General features: G+C 47.2%; 2 protein-coding genes across 47 annotated transcripts in view; one reads left to right on the top strand and one right to left on the bottom strand.

Annotated features, from left to right (window-relative positions):
* The window catches only part of ZHX3 (zinc fingers and homeoboxes 3), a 168949-nt gene extending 153769 nt beyond the window's left edge, over positions 1 to 15180 (top strand). For all 42 annotated transcript variants that reach the window (XM_054467353.2, XM_054467344.2, XM_054467351.2 and 39 more), the window contains one exon: positions 8435 to 15180. In XM_054467353.2, coding sequence (XP_054323328.1) covers positions 8435 to 8445 — 11 coding nt within the window. In that variant the 3' untranslated portion in view covers positions 8446 to 15180. The remainder of the gene's footprint in view (positions 1 to 8434) is intronic.
* A 2710-nt stretch (positions 15181 to 17890) lies between these two features.
* The window catches only part of PLCG1 (phospholipase C gamma 1), a 38778-nt gene continuing 31938 nt past the window's right edge, over positions 17891 to 24730 (bottom strand). The window contains exons 23-33 of one of the 5 annotated variants that reach the window (XM_054467310.2): positions 24475 to 24571; positions 24124 to 24193; positions 23385 to 23542; positions 21367 to 21463; positions 21011 to 21235; positions 20779 to 20927; positions 20097 to 20211; positions 19809 to 19970; positions 19611 to 19699; positions 19311 to 19498; positions 17891 to 19155 (exon numbers count right to left, since the gene is read on the bottom strand). In XM_054467310.2, the coding sequence (XP_054323285.1) occupies positions 19113 to 19155; positions 19311 to 19498; positions 19611 to 19699; positions 19809 to 19970; positions 20097 to 20211; positions 20779 to 20927; positions 21011 to 21235; positions 21367 to 21463; positions 23385 to 23542; positions 24124 to 24193; positions 24475 to 24571 (1393 nt within the window). In that variant the 3' untranslated portion in view covers positions 17891 to 19112. Of the gene's footprint in view, positions 19156 to 19310; positions 19499 to 19610; positions 19700 to 19808; positions 20212 to 20778; positions 20928 to 21010; positions 21236 to 21366; positions 21464 to 23384; positions 23543 to 24123; positions 24194 to 24474; positions 24572 to 24730 lie in introns of those variants that run through there. The other 4 variants (XM_054467313.2, XM_054467309.2, XR_010125220.1 and 1 more) reach the window with 4 other exon arrangements.

Raw genomic sequence — 24730 nt, 5'->3', positions numbered from 1 at the left:
CATTTTTACAGAAATAAGAAAATCCAGAAAGACCCAACCAAAATGGCTGACTAGAGGCATTTTGTACTCGCCTCTTCCATTAAGAACAAAAATAGAGAGTGGATAATCACACTTTGAATAGATTATCCAAGACAGAACACTGGAATTCACAGAAAAGAGACAAGAAACAAAGTAAGGAAGGAAAAAGAAGCAAGGTAGCTTGTTCAGCCGGGATTGGCTGGGAACTGAGAGAGACCCCCCAGCATGGGGAAAAGGTAAGTGAGAGACCCTCGGTGGTCCACATTTCCACCATGAAAGGATTCTGCAGTTCTAGCCACGGGAGAGCTCCTCAGCCCTTGCAGTCCCTGAAACTTAACATAGGAGGTGCCAGGAGATTGTTCAATGGCACTGCTCCACAAGGGAGCTCGCACTGAGTCCCCCACACTTCCTGAGAACAAAACAGCTACAGCAAGATGCCATTTAAAGCCCAGCCCCCAAAAGACTGTACACTGTCCTGGAGTCCCTGGGTGCCAGGACTGAGGTGTAAGAGAACTGCAGACTGTTTTCCCCAGAGCTGAGGCATAAGTGACTGAGTTACTGCAGCTGGGGCTGAAGTTCTACAAGGCATGTGCTCCTGCTGTTGTGGCTGAGTTACAACCATGGTGCCAGCTACCATAGCAGGGGCTGAGGCACCAGTGCCACTGGAGCTGAGTGAGGTTTGAGTGGCACATGCATTCCCCACTGGCCAGCAACCCTGTGCTCCCCAATGGAAGGCAATAGTACAGCACTGCCACTCCCTATCCAAGCATTCTGAAGGTGGCCTAGGGATTGCCCTGCCCCTGCCCACCTTGGTTGGCACCTGCACACATCATAGGGAGCCTGAGGATGAGACTGCCCAGCCTGGCTTTACACCACCACTTCCCTGGCCAGAGCACACAGTCTAGGGGCTGGAGGATTGTCCAGCCTAGTCCACCACCACTGGCACTTGAATACTCCTCTTGGGTACCTAAGGTTGGGGCTTACCCACCTGGTCACTACTACCTGTATGTACCTCTTGTGGCCCTGGAGAATGGGCCGCCCAGCCTGTTGCAGCCACTGCCAACACAAGCACATATCACTTGGGACCCAGAGGGTCATTTCAACACTGTCACTGCCATCTCCCATGCCACGCCAGCTGCCCAGGGGCCTGATAACCTGCTTACATGCCTGGGAACTGCTGCCACTACTGACATCTGAGTAAGCCACCCGAAAGCCCAAGAATCAGCCTGCTTGGACCCACTAACACTGGTGCCATTGTATGCTCCTCTGAGGTCCAAAGACAGGCATGCTTAGCCCACTGCTGCTACCACTGGTGCCTGGAGAATGGCCCACCTGGCATTCCATCCTTAGCTTCCACTAATAACTGCTGAGCCACTGAGGAAATCACAGATACCACTGATGCTATTTATAGCCAAAGAAATCATACGGAGACTACACTACTGCACATACCAAGAATCAAAGCCAAAGTGTCCTACCCAACCGATACCATAGATACATCTAGGAAAAAGTCTTCCCTTATAAATGCAAATGCAAATGCAAAAAATTAGAAGAAGCAACTGTTATGCCAGATGTGCAGATATCAACATAAGGACAAAAACATGAAAAAGCAAGGAAATATGACACCTCCAAAGGAACACAATAAATTTCCTGCAATAGATTCCAATAAAAACTAAACTCACAAAATCCCAGTAAAAGAATTCAAATTATTGAGTGTAAGGAAGCTCAATGAGATGTAAGAGAATGTGAAAAAGAAAAACAATTTGGGAAATGAATGATAATTTTATCAAAGAGATATATGTCATAAAAAAGCAAATTCTGGAATAGAAGACTTCATGAAACAAAGTACAGAATACAATTGAAAGCTTCAACAATATATTAGATAAAGCAGAAAAAAAGTCTTAGAGCTGGAACACAGGTCTTTTAACATAACTCAGAAATAAAAAAGAATAAAGAAAAATGAGCAAAGCCTTTGTGACATATGGGACACAATAAAGCAACTACATATCTAAATTATTGGGATCCCAGAGGGTTAAGAGAAAATGAAAGAGTGAGAGAACCTATTTAATGAAATAATATTAATAGGTGAAAACTTCCCAAATCTCACAAGAGATTTAGACATCTAGATACAGAGGCCCTGATAGCCCCTAAACGGATACAGTGCAAAAAGGTCTTCTCTATGGCACATTATAGTCAAACTCTCTAAAGTCAGATAATTCTAAGGACAGTAAGAGAAATGTGTGTAAGCAACTATAAAGGAAGCCCCATCAGACTAACAGTGGATTTTAGCAGACACCTTACAGATCAGGAGAAAATGAGATGATATATTGACAGGGCTGAAGGGGGAAAAAAGTAAGCCAAGGATACTATGTCTAGCAAAATTATCCTTCATAAATGAAGGAGAAATAAAGTATTTCCAAGACAAGCAAAAGCTGAGAGAATTGATCACCACTAGACTGGCCCTACAAGAAATGCTCACAGGAGTCCTAAACATGGAAGTGAAAGCACGACATTTAACACTGTGTAAAACACACGAAAGTATAAAACTCACTGGCAAAGCAAACACACAGATGAGGAAAAGACTCAAATGCTACCACTACAGAAAACTACCAGAGTACAATGCCAAACAAAAGAAAAAGGAATAAAAAAATATATAAAACAACTAGAAAACAACAGTATAACAATAACAAAACCTCACATATCAATAATCCTTGGCTGGGCATGGTGGCTCATGCCTGTAATTCCAGCACTTTGGGAGGCCAAGGTGGGCAGATCACCTGAGGTCAGGAGCTTAAGACCAGCCTGGCCAACATGGTGAAACCCCATCTCTAAAAATACAAAATTAGCCAGGCATGGTGGCACATGCCTGTAATCCTAGCTACTCGGGAGGCTGAGGCAGGAGAATTGCTTGAACCCAGGAAGCAGAGGTTGCGGTGAGCCGAGATTGCACCCCTCTGCTTCCACCTGGGCTACAAGAGCGAAACTCTGTCTCAAAAAATTATCATTTGTACCAGAAATGCAAGGATGGTTTAACGTACACCATTCAGTTAATGCGATACATCACATCAACAGAATGAAGAGCAAAAATCGTATGGTCATCTCAATAAACACAGAAAAAGCATTTGATAAAATTCAACATCGCTTCATGATTAAAAAAAAACACTCAGAAAACTGCATAGAAAGAAGATAATAAAGGCCATAAATAATAAACCCACAGCTAACATCATATTGAATGGGGAAAAGCTGAAAGTCCTTCTTCTGAGAACTGGAACATGACAAGGATGCCCATTTTCACCACTCCTATTCAGCATAGTACTGGAAGTTCTAGCCAGAGATACCAGGCAAGAGAAAGAAATAAAAGGCATCCAAATTGGAAAAGAGAAAGTCAAATTGTCCCTTTTTGCAGATGACATGATCTGATACTTAGAAAAACCAAAAAGACTCCACCAAAACTCTTAAGGCTGGTAAGCAAATTCAGCACAGTGGCAGGATATACAGTTAACGTACAAAAATCAGAGTTTCTTTTTTTTTTTTTTTGAGAGCTTTGAAAACAATTTATTATAAGTGTCAGTATGGCATAAAGGAAATGAACATTGAACATCTGCTTTTGAGACCCATCTTTGTCACCAACAACAATATTGTTACTTTGAGCAAATGGCTCATGCAGTTCTTTCATGTGTTAAAGGGAGGGACTGGATCAGGTTACCACTATAGTTCATTTAAGTTCTATTATTCTGATACCATATTTTCATTAGATAGAGAGATCATAATATATGATATGCTCTGCAATTTTCTTCTCCAAGCAAAGCTGACTTCAATGAAAAAACATCAGTATTTTGTAAACCTTTTAAATAATAATAATTAAACATTAATATTATATTCTATTGGCCATATTTATGGAAACAGTGTGTGATGTGGTTGTTTTATATGGAAAATCAAAAGAAAGTTACCATCTGAGCAGTGCCAAACAAAAATCAGAGTTTCTATATGCCAATAATAAAATAGCTGAAAAAGAAATCAGGAAGGTAATCTGATTTACAATAGCTATCAAAAATAAAAAAAGATACTTAGGAATAAATTTAATCAAGGAAGTGAAAGATCTCTGCAAGGAAAACTGTAAAACAGTGATGAAAGAAACTGAAGAGGACACAAATGGAAAGACATCCCATGCTTATGGATTGGAAAAATTAATATTAAAATGACCATACTGTCCAAAGCAATCTACAGATTCAATGCAATTGCTATCAAAATACCAATGTAATTTTTTCACAGAAGTAGAAAAAAACCCTAAAATTTGTACAGAACCACGAAAGAGCTAAAATAGTCAAAGCAATCCTAAGCAAAAAGAACAAAGCTGTAGGCATCACATTACCTGACTTCAAAATATATCACAAGGCTATAGTAACCAAAACAACATGGTATTGGTATAAAAATAGACCCACAGACCAAAGGAAAAGAAAATAGAACCCAGAAATAAAGCCACATATTTATAGCCAGCTGATTTTCAACAAAGGTGCCAAGAACATGCAATGAGGAAAGGACACCCTCTTCAATAAATGATGCTGGGAAAATTAGATATCCATAAGCAAAAGAATAAAACTGGACCTGTATCTCTCACCATATACAAAAGTTAAGACAGATTAAAGATTTAAATATAAGACTTTGAATTATGAAACTACTAGAAGAAAACTTAGTGCAGAACACTTCAGGACATTGGTCTGAGCAAAGATTTTATGGCTAAGACCTCAAAAACACAACTAAAACAAAAATAGACAAAGGGAACTATATTAAAAATCTGCATAGCAAAGGAAATAATCAGAGTACAGAGACAACATGTTGAGTGGGAGAAAATATTTGCAAAACTATTCCTCCAACAAAGGACTAATATCTAGAATATATAAGGAATTCAACAAAAAATCATATCAAAAAGTGGGCAAAAGGCGGGGCACAGAGGCTAACGCCTATAATCCCAACACTTTGGGAGGCCGAGGTAGGTGGATCACTTGAGCCCAGGAATTCGAGACCAGCCTGGGCAACATGGTGAAACCCCATCTCTACAAAAATTAGTCGGGTGTAGTGGCACATACCTGTAGTCCCAGCTACTCAGGAGGCTGAAGTGGGGGGATCAGTTGAGCCCAGGAGGTTGAGACTGCAGTGAGCCGTGGTTGTGCCACTGCATTCCAGAGCCTGGGTGACAGAGCAAGACCCTGTGTCCAAAAAAAAAAAAAAAAAAAAGTGGGGGAGGGGGGCAAAAGACATGAATAGACAATTCACAAAAGAAGACACACACATGGCCAATAGGTATATTAAAAAACGCTCAGCATCACGAATCAAAAGGGAAATACAAATCAAAACCACAATGAGATATCATTTTATCCCAGTTAGAATGGCTATTATTAAAAAGACAAAAAATAATGGAATTGGAGGTCATTATGTTCATTGGACTATCCCAGGCACAGAAAGACAAATACACGTTCTTACTCATATGTGGCAGCTAAAAAAACTTGATTTCATGGAGATAGAGAATAGGATGATAGATAGCACGGGTCGGGAAGGGTGTGAGAGTAGAAGGGGGAAATGAAAAGAGGTTGGTAAATGGGTATAGACTTACAGTGGATAGAAGAAACAAAATCTAATGTTAAATAGCAGACTAGCGTGACTATGGTTAGCAACATTGTATTGTATATTTCAAAGTAGCTAGAAGAGAGGACTTGAAATATTACCAACACACAGAAATAATAAATACTAAGGTGATGGATACCCTAAATATGTGACTTGAGCATTACACATTCTATGCATGTAAAAAATATTCACATGTACCCCATAAATATGTAAACTATCAATTAAAGAAGAATAATCCATCCTAAAGTTTATATAGAATCTCAGGGGACCCCAAATAGACAAACTGAGAAAAAACAAAGTTGAAGGAGTCACACTCACTTGATTTCAAATTGTACTACAAAGCTACAGTAATCAAAACAGTGTGGTACTGGCATAAGGAGAGACATACAAAACCAACGGAATAAAATAAAAAGCCCAGAAATCCCCATGTAATGGTCAATTGATTTTTGACAGGGGTGCAAAGACCATTCAATGGGAAAAGACAGTCTTTTCACCAAAAGGTGCTGGGAAAACTGGATATCTACATGCAAAAGAATGAAATTATACTCTTACCTTGTACTATATACAGAAATTTACTTAAAATAGATCAAAGAACTAAACAAAAAAGCTAAAGCTATAAAATGCTTAGAAGAAAATAGAATCCTTCCAGATTTTTGATTAGGCAATTATTACTTTTTTTTTTTTTTGAGACAGGTTCTTGCTCTGTTGCTGGAGTGCAGTGGTACAATCAAACCTCCTGCAGCTTCAAACTCCTGGGCTCAAGCAATCATCCCACCTTAGCCTCCTGAGTAGCTAGGATTACAAGTGTGCACACCTGGCTAATTTTATTATTACTATTTTGTGTGTGGGTGTGTGTGTAGACAGGATCTTGCTATGTTGCCCAGGCTGGTCTTGAACTCCTGACTTCAAGCATTCCTCCCCAACCTCCCAAAGTGCTGAGATTACAGGCGCAAGCCACCCCATCTGGCCAGGCAATGATTTCTTATGTATGACACCCAAAGCATAGGCAACAAAAGAAAATAATAGATAATTTGGATTACGTCAAAATCTAAAATTTTATGTTTCAAAGAACACTGTTAAAAGAATGAAACGAACCCACAGAATGGGAGAAAAGAACTGAAAATCATACATCTGATAAGAGATTTATATTCAGAATATGTATAGAACTCCTAAAACTGAACAACAAAACCAATTCAAAAATGGGCAAATGATTTAGACATTTCTCATAGGAAAATATACAAATGGCCAATAAGAACATGAAAAGACGAACATTAGGCATTAGGAAATCAAAACCACAGCATGATACCACTTCACACTTAAGATGGCTGTTACACACACACACCCAGAGAAAACAACGTGTTGGGAGGATGTGGAGAAACTGGATCCTTTGTGCAATGCTGGTGGGAATATAAAATGGTACAGCCCCTTGGGAAACAACTTTGTGGTTCTTCAAGAAGGTGAATATAGAATATTACCATGTGATCCAGCAATTTCACTCCTAGGTATACACCCCAAGGACTGAAAACAGGGACTCACATATGCATGTACATCAGTGTTCTTAGTGGCGTTATTCACAGTAGCCAAAAGGTGGAAACAAGTACTTACCACCAGATGAATAAACAAAATGTGTGTATACATATAGTAGGATATTATTCAGCCAAAAAATGAATAAAATTCTGATACATCCTACAACATGGATGGACTTTGAAAACATTTTTGCTAAGTGAAATGTCAAGACACAAAAAGACAAATATTGTACCATTCAACTTACATGAGGTATCTAAAATAGGCAAATTCATAGAGATAGAAGGTAAAATAGAGGTTACCAGGGCCTAAGGGGAGGAGGACATGGGGAGTTATTGTTTAATGGAGATATAATTTCTGTTTAGGATGATGAAAAATTGCTGGAAATAGAGTGATGGTTTCATAACATTGTAAATATACTTAATGCTACTGAATTGTACACTTAAAATTGTTGTAATGGTAAATTTTATGTTATTTATATTTTACCATGGTTTTTTTCTTAAAATCAACATGGAAATGTGATGAGTGGATTTGAATCACAAGCATTGGCTCCCCTCAGCTACTAAATCCAACACAAAGTGACACGTTGCTGTCCTTTGTGGGACAGAGCAGGAATGGCAGGGGGTGGCTTTCCATTGGCATTGTTCTCTTCTGTCTGAGACAGGTAACTGTGGGTAAAGGAAGGGCCAGTCTGTTTATCTGTACCTGGTTTCTCATGGCTTTCTCAGCCAGCTGCAATTAAGGACCATTTCTTTATGAATCACAGATGATGGACCTGTCTGATATCAGCCTTACTTTGACTTTGACATTAGGGTTGCAAGTTACAAATGAAGTGAAGACATCAGTAGAATACATATCAGAACTAGACCCAGCTGCTGTTATATTGGAACAGTATGTTCTGGAGAGCCTGGAAGGAGAGGGCAGGATGAAGCATTTTAGGACAGGACTCCAGAGACGGTGCTGGCGGAAGCCTGGGGAGCTAGGGGGATTTAGTGGGCCTGGAGAGGCCAAACCGCTGCTCCTGCTGCTAGGCCTAGGGTTTAGCGGGGTCTCAGAGAGTCTGATGGCCTTACAAGGTTGAGGCAGCATCCTGTCCTTAACCCACATTCCCTCAGGCTGGAGGGTGGGGGAGTGGGTGGCAGAAGGCCATTGCTCATGGAATTAAGAGGTCCTCAAAGCCAGTGATGCCACCCTGGTATAGCAAGGACCAGGCTGCCTGGGGGGCAGGTGGTGGCAGCTGCCGTAGAGTGACAGGCATGTGTTTTCTTCTCAGAAACAGACTGAATTTGATCTGATTAATATGAAGGACTGGCCAGTCTGGGAAACCGCCTGCCAAGTGGAAGAGCCAAACCCGACTCTCTGCTGCCACATGCCGTTCCCATGCCCGGCTGCTGGGCACCTAGGAGAGCTTCCAGAGTCCTCGCAGACAGCCCAGAGCCTGCCGCTACCCTCGGCCTGCCCACCACCAAGCAAGCAGCAAGCAAGATGGGGTTCTCATCAGTTCTTCCTCCCACAATGTAGGACCTTTCCTTTACCTTCCAATGGATAAAATAGTTCAGATTTCATAGTCATATTCATAGACACAGAATCAAGCTTTTAACATATACATCCACCTCTATATGTTAAATAAAACATCAGATTATCAACACTGTCATTACGTAGAAACTTTGGTTAGCCAAGCAGTGCATTGTCATTTACGTCATCTCTAAAAATGACCTGTGTCTGTTCTCTGGGGATTGCTGGGTCATAGGTGCCCCTCACCTTCCACAGTCAGGCAGGGAAGTTATAGGCACAAAGCTACATCTGGAACCTCTTTGTGCCCCCTTTGTGTTCCTCAAGGAAGCAGTACCTTTGAAGAGATCTCTGCTGCATTAAATGATGACCGGCTACGTTTCATGTCAGGCTTGCTTTGCCTTGTGGGCTACTCAGTGCAGAACCTGCTGTAACCCTCAGTTCAAAAAATGGACTGGGAATGTGATTAGTGTTGGATGCTTTACCATTCTGTTTAGTTGTTACCGTAATTCTGCTTTTTCATGGGAGTTTGAATCATGGACCATAACTTTTCGGTTATCAGATCAACGAAAGAAACATTTGTTGTTAAGCCTAATGTGCTGACCTATGTGCCTGCATTTTTTTTTTTTTAAATCTAGACATGTTTGGAGTGAGAGAAAGATGGAAAAAAGACATGGGGTAGGGATGTAAGTGGAAGTCTATAGCCGCAGCCTGTAGCTTTGACCACTGCGGTTTTCAGAGCCCTTTCTCCACACTCATTTCAGAGCCTCCTATGGTTTGGGAAGGAATAACACACTGGCCCATTAGTAAGGGTGAAGCCTGGAGGGATTTGTTGACTTCTTGGAATTATCAGAGGTAGGGTGGTCTTTAGCACAAAGACTTGCATGCAGAGATCCCTGGCAGAACACCCAGAGTGCCCCTGGCTCCCACCCCAGGGTCTGGCCGGTGTGCTGGATGCATGCCTGAGGGTGCTGGGCATCACTGGTCCTTGTGAGGATGCTTTTAAAGTTCTACATTTATATCCCCAAACTTGGAAACAAGAACTCTACTTTAGCCTAACCCTCATGTCCTTTTTTTGAATTGAGAAAATTACAGGAAATGGTGCCTTTGAAAATTAGAAAACTTGCTTACAGAGCTGTACTAAATGGTAAATCCTCAATTTCCCCAAGACCGGTTGCTCTGAGAGTAGCTGGTAAAGAGGGGTGAACTAAAGACCTGTCCACCTGTAGCTCCGCTCACTTCTTAGAAACCACCTGCTTCCCAGAGTGCCAAGCCACAAGTACCAGGCTTCGTGGGCACAGACACCTCCTGGGCTGGGCTGGGTGACAGTGCTAGAAGACCCCAGAGAGAGGGCAAGGGCTTTGGGCAAGAAGCACTGGTGGTGTTTTAGGGACCGTCCTTCTCCCCTACCCAGGGAACTGGACCTGGCAGGGCACCGTGCTCATGTGGCTCCAAGGACAAGCATGGCGGTGGCCCCTTCTGCCTTCCCGGAGAGGGCTTGCTTTGGAAACCAAAATCATATTCTTCTAAAGTGTCATCTTCTGCTCTCCCTGTCCCAATAGGGACCACACTTTATTTGTCTCAAACAGGGTACTTGGCAAATTTTGCAGCCTATTTTTGTATTCTTAATTTGGGGAGTAAAGATGTTTGGTCTCAAAAACCTTTGAGGAACTGCCAAGAGTGGCGAGTGATTGCTTTCCTTCAGAGAACAGACACTTGGAATTTCTCCTTTTAGTGTTTATATACATGCAGATTAATTTATATATATATACACACACACATATACAGTATAAATACTCATTTGATTCTTGGAAAACACGCATCTGGCGTGTGCAGTTGAAAAACTTGGTGGCACATGGGTGTTGGGGAAGTAGCCTGTGTTGGAGGGACACCAGTGCACTAGGCAGGTGGGGCGGCCCAGACCGAAGCCATCTCCAGGTGTCTGAGAAACCACCCAGTGCCTCACCTCCAGATCCTGCTGGCATCACCTCCAGAGCCCTGCATGCACTGGCTTGAAAAGTTGGTCTGTGGAGAGGATTTTCTTGGTTACTTTTGTATTCACAGTTAATTTACGACCCAAACAGCAAAACACAGTTGGTGGACAAGTTCATGCAGGACCTACAGTGACCCAGCCATGGGCACTAGCTTATCTTTCAGGTGGAAAAGTACAGTGCTGCCTGCCCTAGTATGTTTTTCTTACAGATGTTAGCCCTGCCCAACAGCCAGGGCTACACCACAAAAGGCAAGAATGCCCATGTAAGGAGCCCAGCAGTCTGGACAGATCCTTCTTCCTCTGCTCTTGGATGAGAGTGAGTGAGTATGGTCTGGACCTTATCCTTGAAAGATGATCAAAAGCGATGATGAGGGAGGCAGTCATCACGCAGGTGCTTAAAGGGACATTGTAGGAGGTACTCAAGGGTTTGGGGGCAAAACCCTGAATCCAGCCAGTCGTGCACAGACACACCCACACTAGCCCAGTGGCAGTGGGGGATGTGGGATGGCAGCAGCCAGGTATGTAGCCCTGTCACAGGACAGCTTACTGTGGTTTTGCACACTGCCGAAGGGTTAAATTGTGTTGTTGCCTTCAGTAGAAGGCATTTGTGGGCTGCAGAGTTGAGAGGTGGGTGAGGTTAGTTTCTCCTGAAGAAAAAGCCTATAAAAAGTGGCTAATCTTATCCCTTTTCTCTGTATGCAGTTGGACTCGTCAGAGATAGTAAAATCATCTTTTAGTGTTTTTGTTGTTGCTGATGTCTTGTCCCCGTTTGTTTTTTACATGGGGTTGTAGATTGAGTTCTCAAAGGTGAAACCAGATGATCATTCTGATAAAGGAAATTTAAATTTGATACATATGCTTTGTATATTTTGATTACTTGTTTTCGTTTTTGACTATAAAGGAGCTTTTTTATTTTGGGAGGGGAGGAGTGTCATTTTTGAGAATCTTGGGTTCCTGAAAAAGAACGCCCTAGTTGGATGGCTTGCTGGGGCCTTGGGGTTTGGTAGTGATTGTACAACTTAAAGCTCCTTTCTCTTGGCTGAGTGACAGGCGGCTGTTCAGGTGGACCAAAGCATCTTGACACAAGGACTCCACACTCTGCTCTCTAGTAGCACAAGGAGGAAGTTGGACAGAACATTGGGTAGTGCCTTGTGGGCTCACACATGTACTAGTGGTCTCATCTCCACCTGGCCTTGGGAGGCCGTCCCACCAGGAAATTTGTATATTCTCTAGCCTGAGATGTGGCCCTTGTGGGTTTTATCCTGCTCAGTCAGTGGCCTAGTGGCAGGTCATGTGTTCTCTCCCTCTCCCTCTGGCTCTGGGACATCTGTCCCTGGCTGCCTTTCATAGAGGAAGGACACTGGCCTTTCTGGTTGGATGCTGTGTGGATGCTCTCTGCTTGAGCCTCGTGGTCTCTTGTGTCTTCTTGGACCAACATCCTCTGATTGGTGCAGCTTTTTCAGTTCAGATATCACACCCCAAGTGGATAAAGGCAACTTGCAGGAGAGGAGAGCCAGCCAAGAAGAAAATTTTAAAACCAAATCTAGTTTGGGATTTTCCTAAAGTCATCTTCTCTTTTTTTCTTGCTCAGAGTTTACCTGGGAGCTTTCACCAGTTTGACTCACCATTTGCAGAAGATGTGCTTTTGTATTAAATTTAAATTTTCACATATCACATCCATTCTCAAGGTAGTTATATGCTGGAGAAGAAAAATCCTCTAGACACATGAAGGCCCACATAGTCAATTCTTCCAGGGCAAAGCCAGCAGCCCACCCAGGTCAGGTAGCCAGCAGGGCTCAGTTCCCCTCACTCCAGACATGGACCCTCCTCTTCAGGGTCTCTTAACCCAGCTTCCTTCTCTCTTTTTACCTGAGAGCACAGACCTCTCTCACTCAGCCAGCCTGCCCAGACCACGGGGGGCCACTCCCATGTAGTTTGGGGAGCACTTGATCTCAGAAAAGCTCCAATGTCTGAGCAAATGGGGAGTTGTGGAGCTCAAGCCTTTCTCCTGTGCTCAAGTCCCTTCCCCAAGCAAGGCTTCAACCTCATCTACCCACCATGTCGTATTCTCCGGCCATTTAAATGGGGCGGCAGGGACATGGTTGGGCCATGCCACACCAGGGCTGGTGAGACAACCAGTTTTGATTTTGACAGAGTGGCTGGAGGAAAAGTGGCAATTAAGGTGCTGCTTGGTTTGCTCTGAGTGCAAATGGAACCAACAGGTTTCTGCTGCAATCTGTGTGTTCCCAGTGCCAGGTCACACCAGGAGGGGTGGGGCAGGGCTAACCAAGTTCTCTCTGAATTCACGGAGCATCTGCACTTAGTTGTGAAGTTAATGGGAGTACATAGAGCATCTGGCCTTGGAGAGGGGTTGAGAGCCTCCTTTTTGGTTCTTCATTCCTGAGCTCTTGCCTGCCCACAAATCTGACCTCTTTGAATGGGGACACAGTCCTTCATCAGACTGAAGGTATGACAGAGAAGTTTCTATTTAGCTCTAGATCCAGCGTAGTCATCCATTCTAACTGCCCTGAAGTCTAGAGCAGGGAAGGGAACCCAGAGGCTGGGGATGAGACTAGACAGACCCTGGTTACCATATGGACAAGGACAGGGGAAAGCACCCCCTTTCTCAATTTCTGAAAGTCCTATCTTTGGGTTCACAGGACTTTGAGGATGATAAAGAACATACAGGTACTAGCTTGTTGTTGCTGGTCCCAAGCTTCCACAGCCCTGAGAACCTGGCTTTCGTGGCTGCTCTGACAGCTGAGCAAAGGGAGAAGGGAGGAAGGCAGCCGCTCTTGTGGGGACTCTAGGCACCTTCCCTGCTGTCCACTTGGATAGGCGGTGAGCCCCAGGGTACTGAGAGGAGCCTAAGCATTTACCTGCCATTAGTGCCTCTCCCTTCAGGAGACTGGCTTGAAATGTGTTTGTGTGCATGTGCATCCACACACACGAGCACTTGTATGTGTTAATGAATAGTTTTTCTTGGTTAATGCTTTTTAACTTCTGTTCCTTTCCATAAGTGGACGATTCAAAATTAACATGACTTGGGCGCAGTGGCTCACACCTGTAATCCCAGCACTTTGGGAGGCCAAGGGAGGTGGATCACCTGAGGTCAGGAGTTCGAGACCAGCCTGACCAGCATGATGAAACCCCGTTTCTACTAAAAATACAAAAATTAGCCGGGCGTGGTGGCGCGCACCTGTAATCCCAGCTACTCAGGAGGCTGAGGAAGGAGAATCGCTTGAACCCGGGAGGTGTAGGTTGCAGTGAGCTGAGATTGTGCCACTGCACTCCAGCCTGGGCGACAGAGCAAGACTCCATCTCAAAAAAAAAAATTAATGTGACTGGAGTTAAAAGTGAAATGTCAGGTTGTTTAGTCACTGAATACAGAGAGCTACAAGTGCTTGGTCTTTCCCAAGAATCAAACCTGAGTAGAAATACATTTAAAAGAAAAATCTACCACATGGTACCTATGAATCCTGTAATTTGTTTAGGGAGATCTTGTCACTCATCCCTGGTTCTTGCCCATACAGTTTGGTCTCATTCTTGCAGTTTGCTTGAAACAGGGCCAGAGCCCCACATGAGATTGTCAGCAGGAGTGAGGAGTGCCAGTGCCTACTCCTCAGCAGGGACCCAGCACAGCAATCCGGTTGTTCCCTGTTAGACTGTCAGGGCCAGGGGAGAAGCAGTCACCCCTGTGTAGACGGTTCCCGCTGTGCTTCTGAGCAGTTGCTTTGTTCAGAAGTGTTAGGAGGGTCAGATTGTGCCATAATTGTTATTAAAGAGAAAACACGCCCACCTTCCTTTCTCCCCTGCTGGCCATTGTTCATTGAGTTTTACTGAGCGCAGCCTTTGTGGAAGTCAGGGAGATTGCCAAAGGCCTGTAGATGCCTCCTGACAAGGTCTTGATTCCTGGTTTTCTAGCACCCATTTGCATTTTGGTCTTCAGCACAAAGCCTTGTTCCCTGTGGCTGGACTGCTGGGCAATAAGACTGGGGAGTGACTGTTGAGCAGTCTGCTGTCAGGAGAGATGGCTGAAAAGGTGATCATCTTGGTGCTAAACAAGTAAGAGGCAACTGCCCCATTTTTGTTTGTTCTGAGGCACAATGAAACTTTAGCCAAACTCTGCAAGAGGGTCCCATCTCCTGCCATGGCCAGGTGTGAGAGACCAAACCGAGAAAACAGCATACTCTATCACTTAAGCCTTGGGTAGAATGGGAATTCTTTACCCTGGGTAAACGTTTTAACAAAAAAATGGAACTTAACTTTGGTTTGGACTGTGATCGTGCCGAGGCAGGAGTGGGGTTGCCCTCTTGGGGCTGAATCTCCAGGCCTCATGAGGTCCCCTGTGGGGATGCTGCTATTTCTAAGATGCAAATTGCACATTTCCTAGATTTTCTATCTGTGGATTTGGATAAGGGAGGGGAACAGGGACAAATTGCTTGTACAATTTGAAATGGGCCTCAATGGTACTTCAAACCTTTTGATTATTCCTAAATAAAAACATAAATATATTTCACATCTGCTGACTTATTTTGTGGGGGGGGGGGGGTCAGGAAAAAAGCCAAAAACATTTCACTTGTTCTTGCCCACTTCTGTGGATCTTAAACTCCAGTGGGCGGGTGGGGCAGTTTCCCTCAGCTCACCAGAGAAGTTCCAACTCACTGTCTTCTGCATTGCTGAGTTCACCACACTGGCTTCTACATGAGAAAACTGTGATATTTTAGAAATTATGCTAAATAAACAAAGGCAAACAGTCAAACCTGGTATCATCTGGTGAGAGGACACTGGCAAGTTTTTTTGTTTCCTGTGAGAGTGCTGAAAAGCATAGCCTGTCATTTGCTGGGGTAGGGTGGGGGGTTAGGGAATATGCATAAGGACCCAGGGGCCTTCTGGAGGAAAAAGACTAAAGCCCCAGCTTTTAAGACCCAAAGCATTTGAATTTTTTGGGGGTGGCCCTGAAGGCCTGGGACAGAAGGAAAAAGAAAAGGGTCCTTTGAAATGAAATCACCTACAGTGGAGCCAGGCAGTGATTCTGGACACCAGAATAGGAGTCCAGCTTATGTCATGAGGAAGCAGCTGTGTGTGTTGAATCCCAAAAGCCAGGTCCTTGGAAACTAGACCAAACTGGCATGCAACTGGCAAAGCCAATCAGCTGAATGCTGTAGTGGGTAGACTCAGGCAGTGACTCAGTTGGGACACTATGGGTGGAATTCGCAGGAGCGGCCAGCCAGGGGGTTGCTGTGGGGTTCCTCCAGGCGGGGAACAGAATGCCTAGATTAACCCCTAAGCACAAGTCCCCTGGGAATTACTAAAGTACCCAGAGAAGACAGGAGTCGCAATCTGAGACCGTGCTTGATCCATTTAATTAAAATGTGAAGAAGGCACGATCTTTTCATTCACCGAGTTAGTCTGGTGGGATAACCTGAACTTACTTGCTTTCTACCCGCCCTCAACAGAACTCACATGGTGAGTGATGGGCTCAAGTTGAAAGACAAGTGAGTTTCTAGGTCCAGACCCAGCTCTCAGGTGATGTTCAAGATGTGCTTGGTCAGGAGGCAGACCCCTGCCTTTTCTGCTCATGGCCACAGATACTCAACTGAGGTCAGAAACTGCTCCTGCCATCTTCCCGCAGGGCAGCCTTTAGTCTTGTGGCAGGGGGCAGAATGCCCCTGACCTTGTAGGCTCTGCTCTGTATGTGTACATGTCTGCTGGGCCAAAGCTGTTGAAAGTGAAGGTCTGTCACTTTGAACCCAGTCTACTTGTCCCTGGTCTGTCAGCCAGAAGGTTCTACTGGTGATGGCAGGAGAGCAAGGAGCCTCCAAGGGAGCCCATCTACCTTCTGGTACCACTGACTTCCCTCTCCCAGCCCTGCCTGCTCTTTTGGTTTGCGCTGCCAAAATCAGGGTTTTTCAACCCTTGTTACTCATTTAAATCACCTTGAGAGGTTTTGAACAATACCTATGCTAAGGCCCCGGGTAACAGTATTTTTCAGAAGCTCCCCAAGTGGTGCTAATGTGCTGTTAGGGTTGAGACTCCACAGGTCATAAACCCGAGCTGTCGCACTGTAGGGACATGGCCTGCATGCATGGGATGGGGCAAACAACTCCTGATGTCAAAGCATTTGGCCCCAAGTAAGGGTCTTCCCCACCAACACTCTGCCTTCTGGGTCAATCAGCATTTGTCAGGTCTGGAGGAATCTTGAAGTGAAAATGATCTTTAAATTTGCTTAAGAGTTGGCACGTTTTCCACTAGGAAGAACAATCAAAACATTTGCAGTGAGGCAAAGGCAATATCTTACAGAGCCCAAGAGAGGTGAGCCTCAGGTCTACAAAGCTGCCTTAAGAAAGGCAGAGCTGTCTGTTCCCCAGGTTGTGTTCCAGAAAGACACTTGTTCAGCAAATAGAGATATGTATTGATGAAAATTAAAAGGGTCAACACTAACAGGCCAAGGACGTCCGAACCAACATGGATGGGCCCTAACAGAAGGGCCTACACAGTCCTCTTCCTTCTCTGATTCATAGGAAAGCTTTCTCTCCAGGCCATAAAAACCTAGAGAGGAAACATGGATCATGAGGGCCCAGGTGAATTCCCACCCACCACTTGTGTATGGGGAAAAGCCACCCTCCTCTCTATGAGCTGGAACTGTGAAGCTGTAAAAGAAAGTCACACAAGAACCTGAGCACTATCGCTGTTTGATACTGGCTATCAGTTCATGTCATCCACGGAACCGGATCTATCTTAAATTTTTTGTGTGGCGTCATTTTTGTTCCATCCCAGCACAGCCAACTATGGAAACAGAGCTTCAGGAAGAGAAGGAAGGGCCTTTCAACTGTGTTGAAAGGGCCCAGAGATTTCAGCTGCCAAGTCCTAGAGGCAACCAGAATGGCACCTGGCAGTGTTAACTGAATGCAACATTTTTGAAAAGAGAGGTTTCCGTGGAACTGGAAAGGGGCTCTGGTTGTTTCCAGCTCACCACCAAAACTGGCCGGCCACGAAGAACCCAGGCAGGATGTACTCTGCTCAGACACACCCTCAGAGGACGGGCAGGAGAGAGTGGACCCACAACTCCTGTTAGCCCAGAGGAGGGAAGAGCTGTTTAACCTGCCAGAAACTTCCCACCTGCTTCTACTGCAGAATCATCATCCGGCGACTGTTTCTAGTGAGCATGTCCCCATGCAACAGGCTTTCCTGAGCCCCCGAAAGAGCATACAAGTCAAAGGAAAAAGGACATGAGGATGATTTATTTGGCAGTCAGATCTTAAGAGGGCAGCAGAACTAGCAAATGGCCAACCCTGAGCCCAAATGTGGGCAGTAGGTTTGTGTGTGCTGAATGCTGGCTATGCTATGAGGCACCTTTGCGCCCACGGGCCTGGACCCCGGCCTCTGTCCTCAGAGGTGGGGGCTGCCTTTCTAACCTTCCCATCTCCATCCCTGGATCTTTTTACCAGTTAGAAGCTGCAATAAGGATGGCAACTTCATTCAGCACCCAACTGCCTGTACCCCACCCACCCAGGAGGCAGGCAACTCCTCAATCCCTTTTTCATTCCTCAGGGAAAGCATACTGAGTCTTCTTTGACTTAAAAACAAAAAAATCTCACCAAAATAGGCTCTGCTATTTCTTCTCTTCCTACCCCGGCCCGCCCCCCATTCCTGACAGTGCCTTAACATCACAAACTAAGCCCTCTTAACACAGCAGGCAGCCCACCTGCCACTCTCCTCTCCAAGGCTCTACTCCAAGGTTTCCCTACAAGGGTGAGGAGCAGGAGGAGTAAATAACTTAGTTACAATACCATTGAGAAGAAAAATAATACTGCTATTTTTAACATGATCCCCTGTATCTTTCAGGCTGGGTCATGTTCCCAGCCATGGGCAATGTGCCCTTGTGCTGTGTCCTCCTCAGGCAGGGCAGAGCCCTTCTCCATGCAGGCCCTACATTCCTCTGCCCTGGCTCCAGGGCCAAACTGCAGGGGCATCTAGCTTCTCACCCTGCCCAGCTGTGGTTTTAAAGCTACAGGACAATGTAAACTTTGTTTCCCTGGCCCAGCAAGGCTCCTCCTCCTCCTCCACTCTTAGGAATGTCAGTAGCTCCTTGGAGTCTCCTGTGCCATTGGCTGAGGCAGCCTCTTTCTCCAAGGGGCTTCGGCCATGGTCCTGGCCCCACAAGATGGAAAGATCCATCTCCAGAAGTCAGGGCCAGATGTGTGTGCTTAATGCGAAACACAGTACAGTTTTTGCCTTCATCCAGAGCTGGGGCATGGAGGCCCAAAACAGTAATAACATCTCATTAATGGCTTGGTTTCTGTCTAGCATTCACTGCTGGAATCCAGGCTTCAGGCTGCGAGACCCGGAAGGCCGCCACAGGGGGCTGCTTCCAAAGAACCCAGTTCGTGGCATTCTACAAGGCGCGCAGCACCTGCTGCTCTCCAACGAGGCTGGGGTACAACTAGAGGCGGTTGTCTCCATTGACCCGAGTCCTTCTTGGGGCCCTGGACAGAAGGGAAGAGTGTCCTTACTGGCAGGCAGGGCCTTGCAGCCCAATGCCAGACAATATTACAACTTTTCTACCCAGGAGAAAGAAACACTGAAGGAGGAGGACCTAGCCACTGCCTTCCTGGCTCTAGCACCCCTCCATCTCCCTCACCTTCGTTCTCGACTGTCAAAATGGTCTGTGAGATGCTCCTGGGAGATGCGGAAGTCCTCAAATGGCTGCTGGTAGCGGGATTCAAAGGAGCCTTCCCGGGCTCGGCCGTGAAACAGCTGGCCTGAGGCATCTGAGCCCCGCTCCCGCAGGGACGTACCACTGAAGGGACTGAGGTCACCATTCTCCTGCTTCAACGAAGCCAGGTGCACAAGAGGGTCAATGACTCCTCTGCACTTCTGGAGGCTGCTGCCTGGCTCTCGTCCCACCTACCCCAGGCCAGCCCACCCCTGCTGCAGATACCTTGGCAGGGAAAATGTCAATCTTGATCAGCAGGGAGGCCAACTCCAGGTCCTCACTGTAGTTGTTCTTCAAAGGCACTGCTCTGTATCCTAGGAGGAGGAAAAGCCTGGCCCTCAGCCCACGAGGGACAGAGCAAGGGGCCCAGCCCCACCCTGCCAGCAAGACTGCAGGGGCACTGCCTCCAGGAATGGTCCTCACCTGTCTTCAGGCCTTTTACTGGGAAAGTAGCCTGAGCCAAGAAATTCTGGTCACTAAACATGTCTTCCTCATACACCACGAAGCGCAGAAAGGCAAATTCAGGGTTAATGATCTGGAAGTGGAAGGGCTTGGCTGGCCATACAGGGTTGAGTCCATTGTCCACTGTGAAGGCAACAACAAAAGGCTTCAGGTCACCCTGGGAGAGGATGGGATGACTGGTGGGGAGGGGCTTGCAGTGCTCCAGGAGGATGAGGAGGATGAGGAGGATGACTGTGAAGACAGACTGACCCACAAACTCTGTCTTCTGCTTGGTGCTGTCATACTCAGCTCCAGCCACCTCTATCTCCACAAAAGGACACACAATGCCTCGGCCATTCTTTGGCAGATGTCGGGCCCCCAGCACCTGTTAGGCAGACAAAGGGCCTGGGATTGTCCTTCCTGCTCCCTCCAATCCCCCACTGCAGAGGCTCAGGCAGCATCTGTGAAGTGGAGGCAGCGCGCCCTCTGCTGGGCCCCCGGGACACTGCCCATGGAGTCCCTCACGACACCAGGGACCCTAAGCTGCCCAGAGCAACTGCTGTAGTTTATTTGAAGTCTGAGCTTTAGTTTTGTAGTTTATTTGAAGTCTGAGCTTTAGCCAAAATTTCCACGTGAGTTTTGCAATCTACTTCATGTTAAATCCATTACTATTTTAACACAGAAATCTTTTAAGTGACCTCCCCGTAGGGAAAAAAAAGATCTCGTCAGAACAAAACAAGTCATTAGAACAAGTCACACCGTGGCTCTGCACGTCCTAGATGCATACAGTGACTGCCTGCTATCTTCACCCCTTCAAAGACTCTGCTCAGGCCCCACCCACCCTGACTACCTTGATGCCTGAAAATGCCCACTTTTGGGGAACTCAACATAAACAGACTCCAACAGCAAGCAGCCCCTTTCCCACCCTGAAGCCCAGATGAGCAGCACCCACCTCAACAGAGATGGCACATGGCTCCAGCCCGCGGAGGCTGCTCTTGTCAAAGGGGTCGAAGGCCTCATCCCGCATGGTGCTTGGCTGCAGCACGTAGCCACAGTGCCTGCCCGTCATGAAGAGGGCCTGGTTCATCTGCATAGGCTTGTCTGGAAGAGGCAGATTATGGTGTATTCCAGTCCAGCTGCCCCACAGTGCCCCTCCTCACCCTCCTCACAGGGGACCTCCTCACCAGGGGTCTGGAAGTTGAGGGCCACGAGCTGACTGCCACAGATCCACATGGGCAAAGGATCGTAGTTGGAGGAATCCAGTCGCTGGCCCTTGGGGTAGATGCGGGAGAGCTGCAGTCGATTGTACTGAAGGAACTTCTTGCCTTTGACCTTGTTCACGTATTTCTCAGCCTTGGTTTCCGGGAAGGATGACATGTCCCGGTAGCAAGCACGTTCTGTGCCAATCTCTGGGCCAAACAGGGAAAACACTTACAGAGCCCGCCCACCCATGAAGTGTTGGGGGGATAACTAAATACTCTTTTTGCACCCACCAGGCCCTCCAGGCACATGCACACCCCGCCTGGGCCCTGGCCCTTACTCTCTTCATCGAAGGGAACAGGCCGGCAGTAGACGACAAGTTCAGAGAGCTCCAGGGCAATCTTCTTCCTCCGTTCCATTATCTTCCCTTCAGTGAGCTGGTGACACACACAAGGCCCTGTAGCCCCAGGCTACAGCCCTGCCCAGGAGAAGGAAGCCCCTGCCAAACTTGGGCACGCCCACACTGCAGGTGCTCTGGGCCCCTCTCCCACCTTCCCCTGTACCTTCCAGATACCACACCCAACAGTAAATGAGGGAGCTCTGTCCTCAGCCTCATCCTGGAATCATCTTTCCTCTTTTCTGACCCAGAGGACACATTTGCCCTCCAACCCTCTTAGGGGGGTGGGGGATACAGACTCCTCATCACCACCCATGTTCCCAGTGACCTTCCAGGGATCCTGGAACTGGCCACACTCCCAAGTGATACTTTCTGACCATTCATTACCCAGCCTCATCCTGGGGTAAAAATGATTCTTCTGTGTTACCTGTGACTGCACTGGGGATACAGGCCCCTGGCTTGGTCTCCATCTGTGTCCTAAGGATGATCCTCACTGCCTCAGCCACCCCAACTCAAATATAACCACCCACTCTTCATGGCAAATCTCCATGCCAAATCTCTACAGAAGCCCACTTACAAGCACCCCACCCCATCCTCTCACTCCTGGAGGACTTTCTTTCAGTGGCTGTTTTTTTATTTTTTATTTTTTTGAGACGGAGTCTTGCTCTGTTGCCCAGGCTGGAGTTCAGTGGTGTGATCTCGGCTCACTGCAACCTCCACCTCACGGTCAAGCGATTCTCCTGCCTCAGCCTCCTGAGTAGCTGGGATTACAGATGCCCACCACCACGCCCGGCTAATTTTTGTATTTTCAGTAGAGACAGGGTTTCACCATATTGGCCAGGCTGGTCTCGAGGTCCTGACCTCAAGTAATCCACCCATCTCGGCCTCCCAAAGTGCTGGGATTACAGGCCCACCACGCCCGGCCTCAGTGGCTCTTACATTCAGACTCTTCCCTTTTCAGCCTAGACCCCCGGATCCAGTTCTTCAACCACCTGGTATGCCAGCACCTTTTCCTTCTAGGGGACAGCCTGGCAAGCACCCTATCCCTTCTCTGTTTGGCTTGCAGGTGCCCTCTCCAGAGCAGCTACAGACCCATCTACCAAATGCACTTGGTGAAAGGGCCACCAAGTAGGAATTCCCTAACCCTTGAGAATACTTCTCTGTTCCCCCAGGCTCAGTGGAAGAGGCCACCCTTCTCCAGAAGGCTGGTCCTACCAGCTAAGCTTGGGCTCCACCTCCTCCCACACGCTGCTCACTCCTTTCAGCCATATGTATGAGAGCCTGCTCAAACCCCAGTCACCTGTCCTCTCCCTCAAGGACACGCCCTACAAAGGCTCTGCCTTTGCCATTCCAGACTCCCTGCTGCCCACTGCCATCCAATGCCAGCCATGCTGCTCATGCAGCTCAAAAGTCTCACCAGGGCTATTTGCTGCTGCTGAATCCAAAGGGTACTTGCAAGTTCTTATCGTGCCTGTCTTTACCTCTGTAGCTCTCAACACAGCAGACCCCCTCCCTCACCAGTGGCCTGCAGTCTGTCTGGCCTGCCTTTCCTGGGCTCCTTTCCTCGCCCATGCCTTCTCATATGGAGCTTCTCAATCCATTCCAAGTTCTCTTCCTATTCGACACCACCTCATCCCTTCTAAGCCTCAGCCCCCACTCCACTCCTGCTTCCAGCCCAGGACTTCTCCTCTTAGCTCTGGTCTTGTGTATCCAACTGCCCACTAAGCAGACCCACTTCAACGACCCATCAGTATCTCAAACTCAACACAACCTAAACACACCACATTGCATCTTATGTGTCTGTTTCTTCTCAATCCCTAGCTAAGGCAGGGGCTGTGGCCTATCTAGCATAGGCCATCGGCTGCCCCACTGCTCTGAGGGGTCTTGTGCTGGGAGCTGGAGGCCTCAGCCGCCTGACAGGCCCACACACTGCCCCCCAGCAGGCTCCAGCAGAATCTCACCCTGGCATCTGCGGTCTGGGCCACTTCACGGATCTTTTTCACCCAGTCCTGCAGCTCCTCCTGTGAGTCGGCAGCAACATCCAGGGACCAGTGGGCCACCGACGCCATGCTGATGGAGAAGACGAAGAGCCGGTTGTTCTTGCCCTCAGGACGGATGGCTGGGAGGGCGAGAGCAGATAACAGCTGGGAATAGACATCTCACCCCCTCCACCCCACTCCGCACCGCAGGCACTGGCTCAAATGAGTTCTATCTCATCCCATTTCCTCCTTCCCACACCCCATGAGGGGAAGGACTACTCTGCTGGCCCATTTGACAGATGACGATGCTGCAACTCAAGTCACTGCTGGTTGTGGTGCAGCCAGTGTTCCAACTCAGCTCTGACTCATGCTTCTTCCTCAGGCCATGTCTCCCTCTCCACCCCATCTCCAAGCCTCTGTCACATCCCTGTGGTACAACCCATTAGGCCTGGGGATGTCAGCCAACCAGGAGCATCATCTTTGCTCTGCCGATTCTGACGGGTTCCCCAGTGCCTGGCATAGGGTAAACATGCAGGGGTCAAAGCTGAGGGTGACAAAGGGAGCCCAGGGTGTCAAGGGGATGTCAGAGCATGGGGAGAGCTTGGAGTGAGGGCAGACTTTGGGGTTCAGCCATCAGCTTCCTCCCTAGGAGCAGGAAAGAGATACAAAGAAGAACCTCACCCTAGGGAACAGTGGGCAAGAGAAACGGATGGGAGCTCACCAATCTGACAAGCCGGCACATCCAAGACGCCCCGCAGCAAGTCCCCTAGGGGGCTGTTCTCGTCCAAGTGCTGTGGGAAGCAAAGCCCACCAATGGTCAGCATGGCTACTGCATATGTGTGTGAGGGGATATCCGTGTGCATGGGACAAATACATCTTGTGGGTGTACCTGTGACTGCCAAATGTAGCACAGGTATATGGGAGACTACGAGCATGGCCACATGGGCTGTGTGACCAGCCCATGTGACAGGTGTCTGTGCATGCATGTGCGTGCTTGGGACTGTGTGATGGGGGCATGCCAAGGAGAATCTGGGAATAGGGAATGCTGTTCCTCAGGTGGTTCTGGTCTTACCTCCCTCTCCGGCTCCAGGGCCACGGGGTTGACCATCTCTTCCACATAGTTTGATGGGAACCACAGCTGCTTCTTCCCTCCGTAGTCCCCTCGCCACCTGTGGGAGCCACAGGGTGCTGACCTCCAGCAACCACCCCAAACTCCCATGAGGAGGGTATCCTTTGGTAGGGGTTCCCATGCCTAAGCCAAGGTGAGGCAGGCACTGCTGGTGCACACAGGAGACAAGCACATCACAAATGCAGGTCTTTGGAGCCCC

The sequence above is a fragment of the Pongo pygmaeus genome, chromosome 21 (assembly GCF_028885625.2).
Source record: "Pongo pygmaeus isolate AG05252 chromosome 21, NHGRI_mPonPyg2-v2.0_pri, whole genome shotgun sequence".
Classification (NCBI taxonomy): Eukaryota; Metazoa; Chordata; class Mammalia; order Primates; family Hominidae; genus Pongo; species Pongo pygmaeus.
This window is presented reverse-complemented; position numbering and strand designations above follow the sequence as displayed.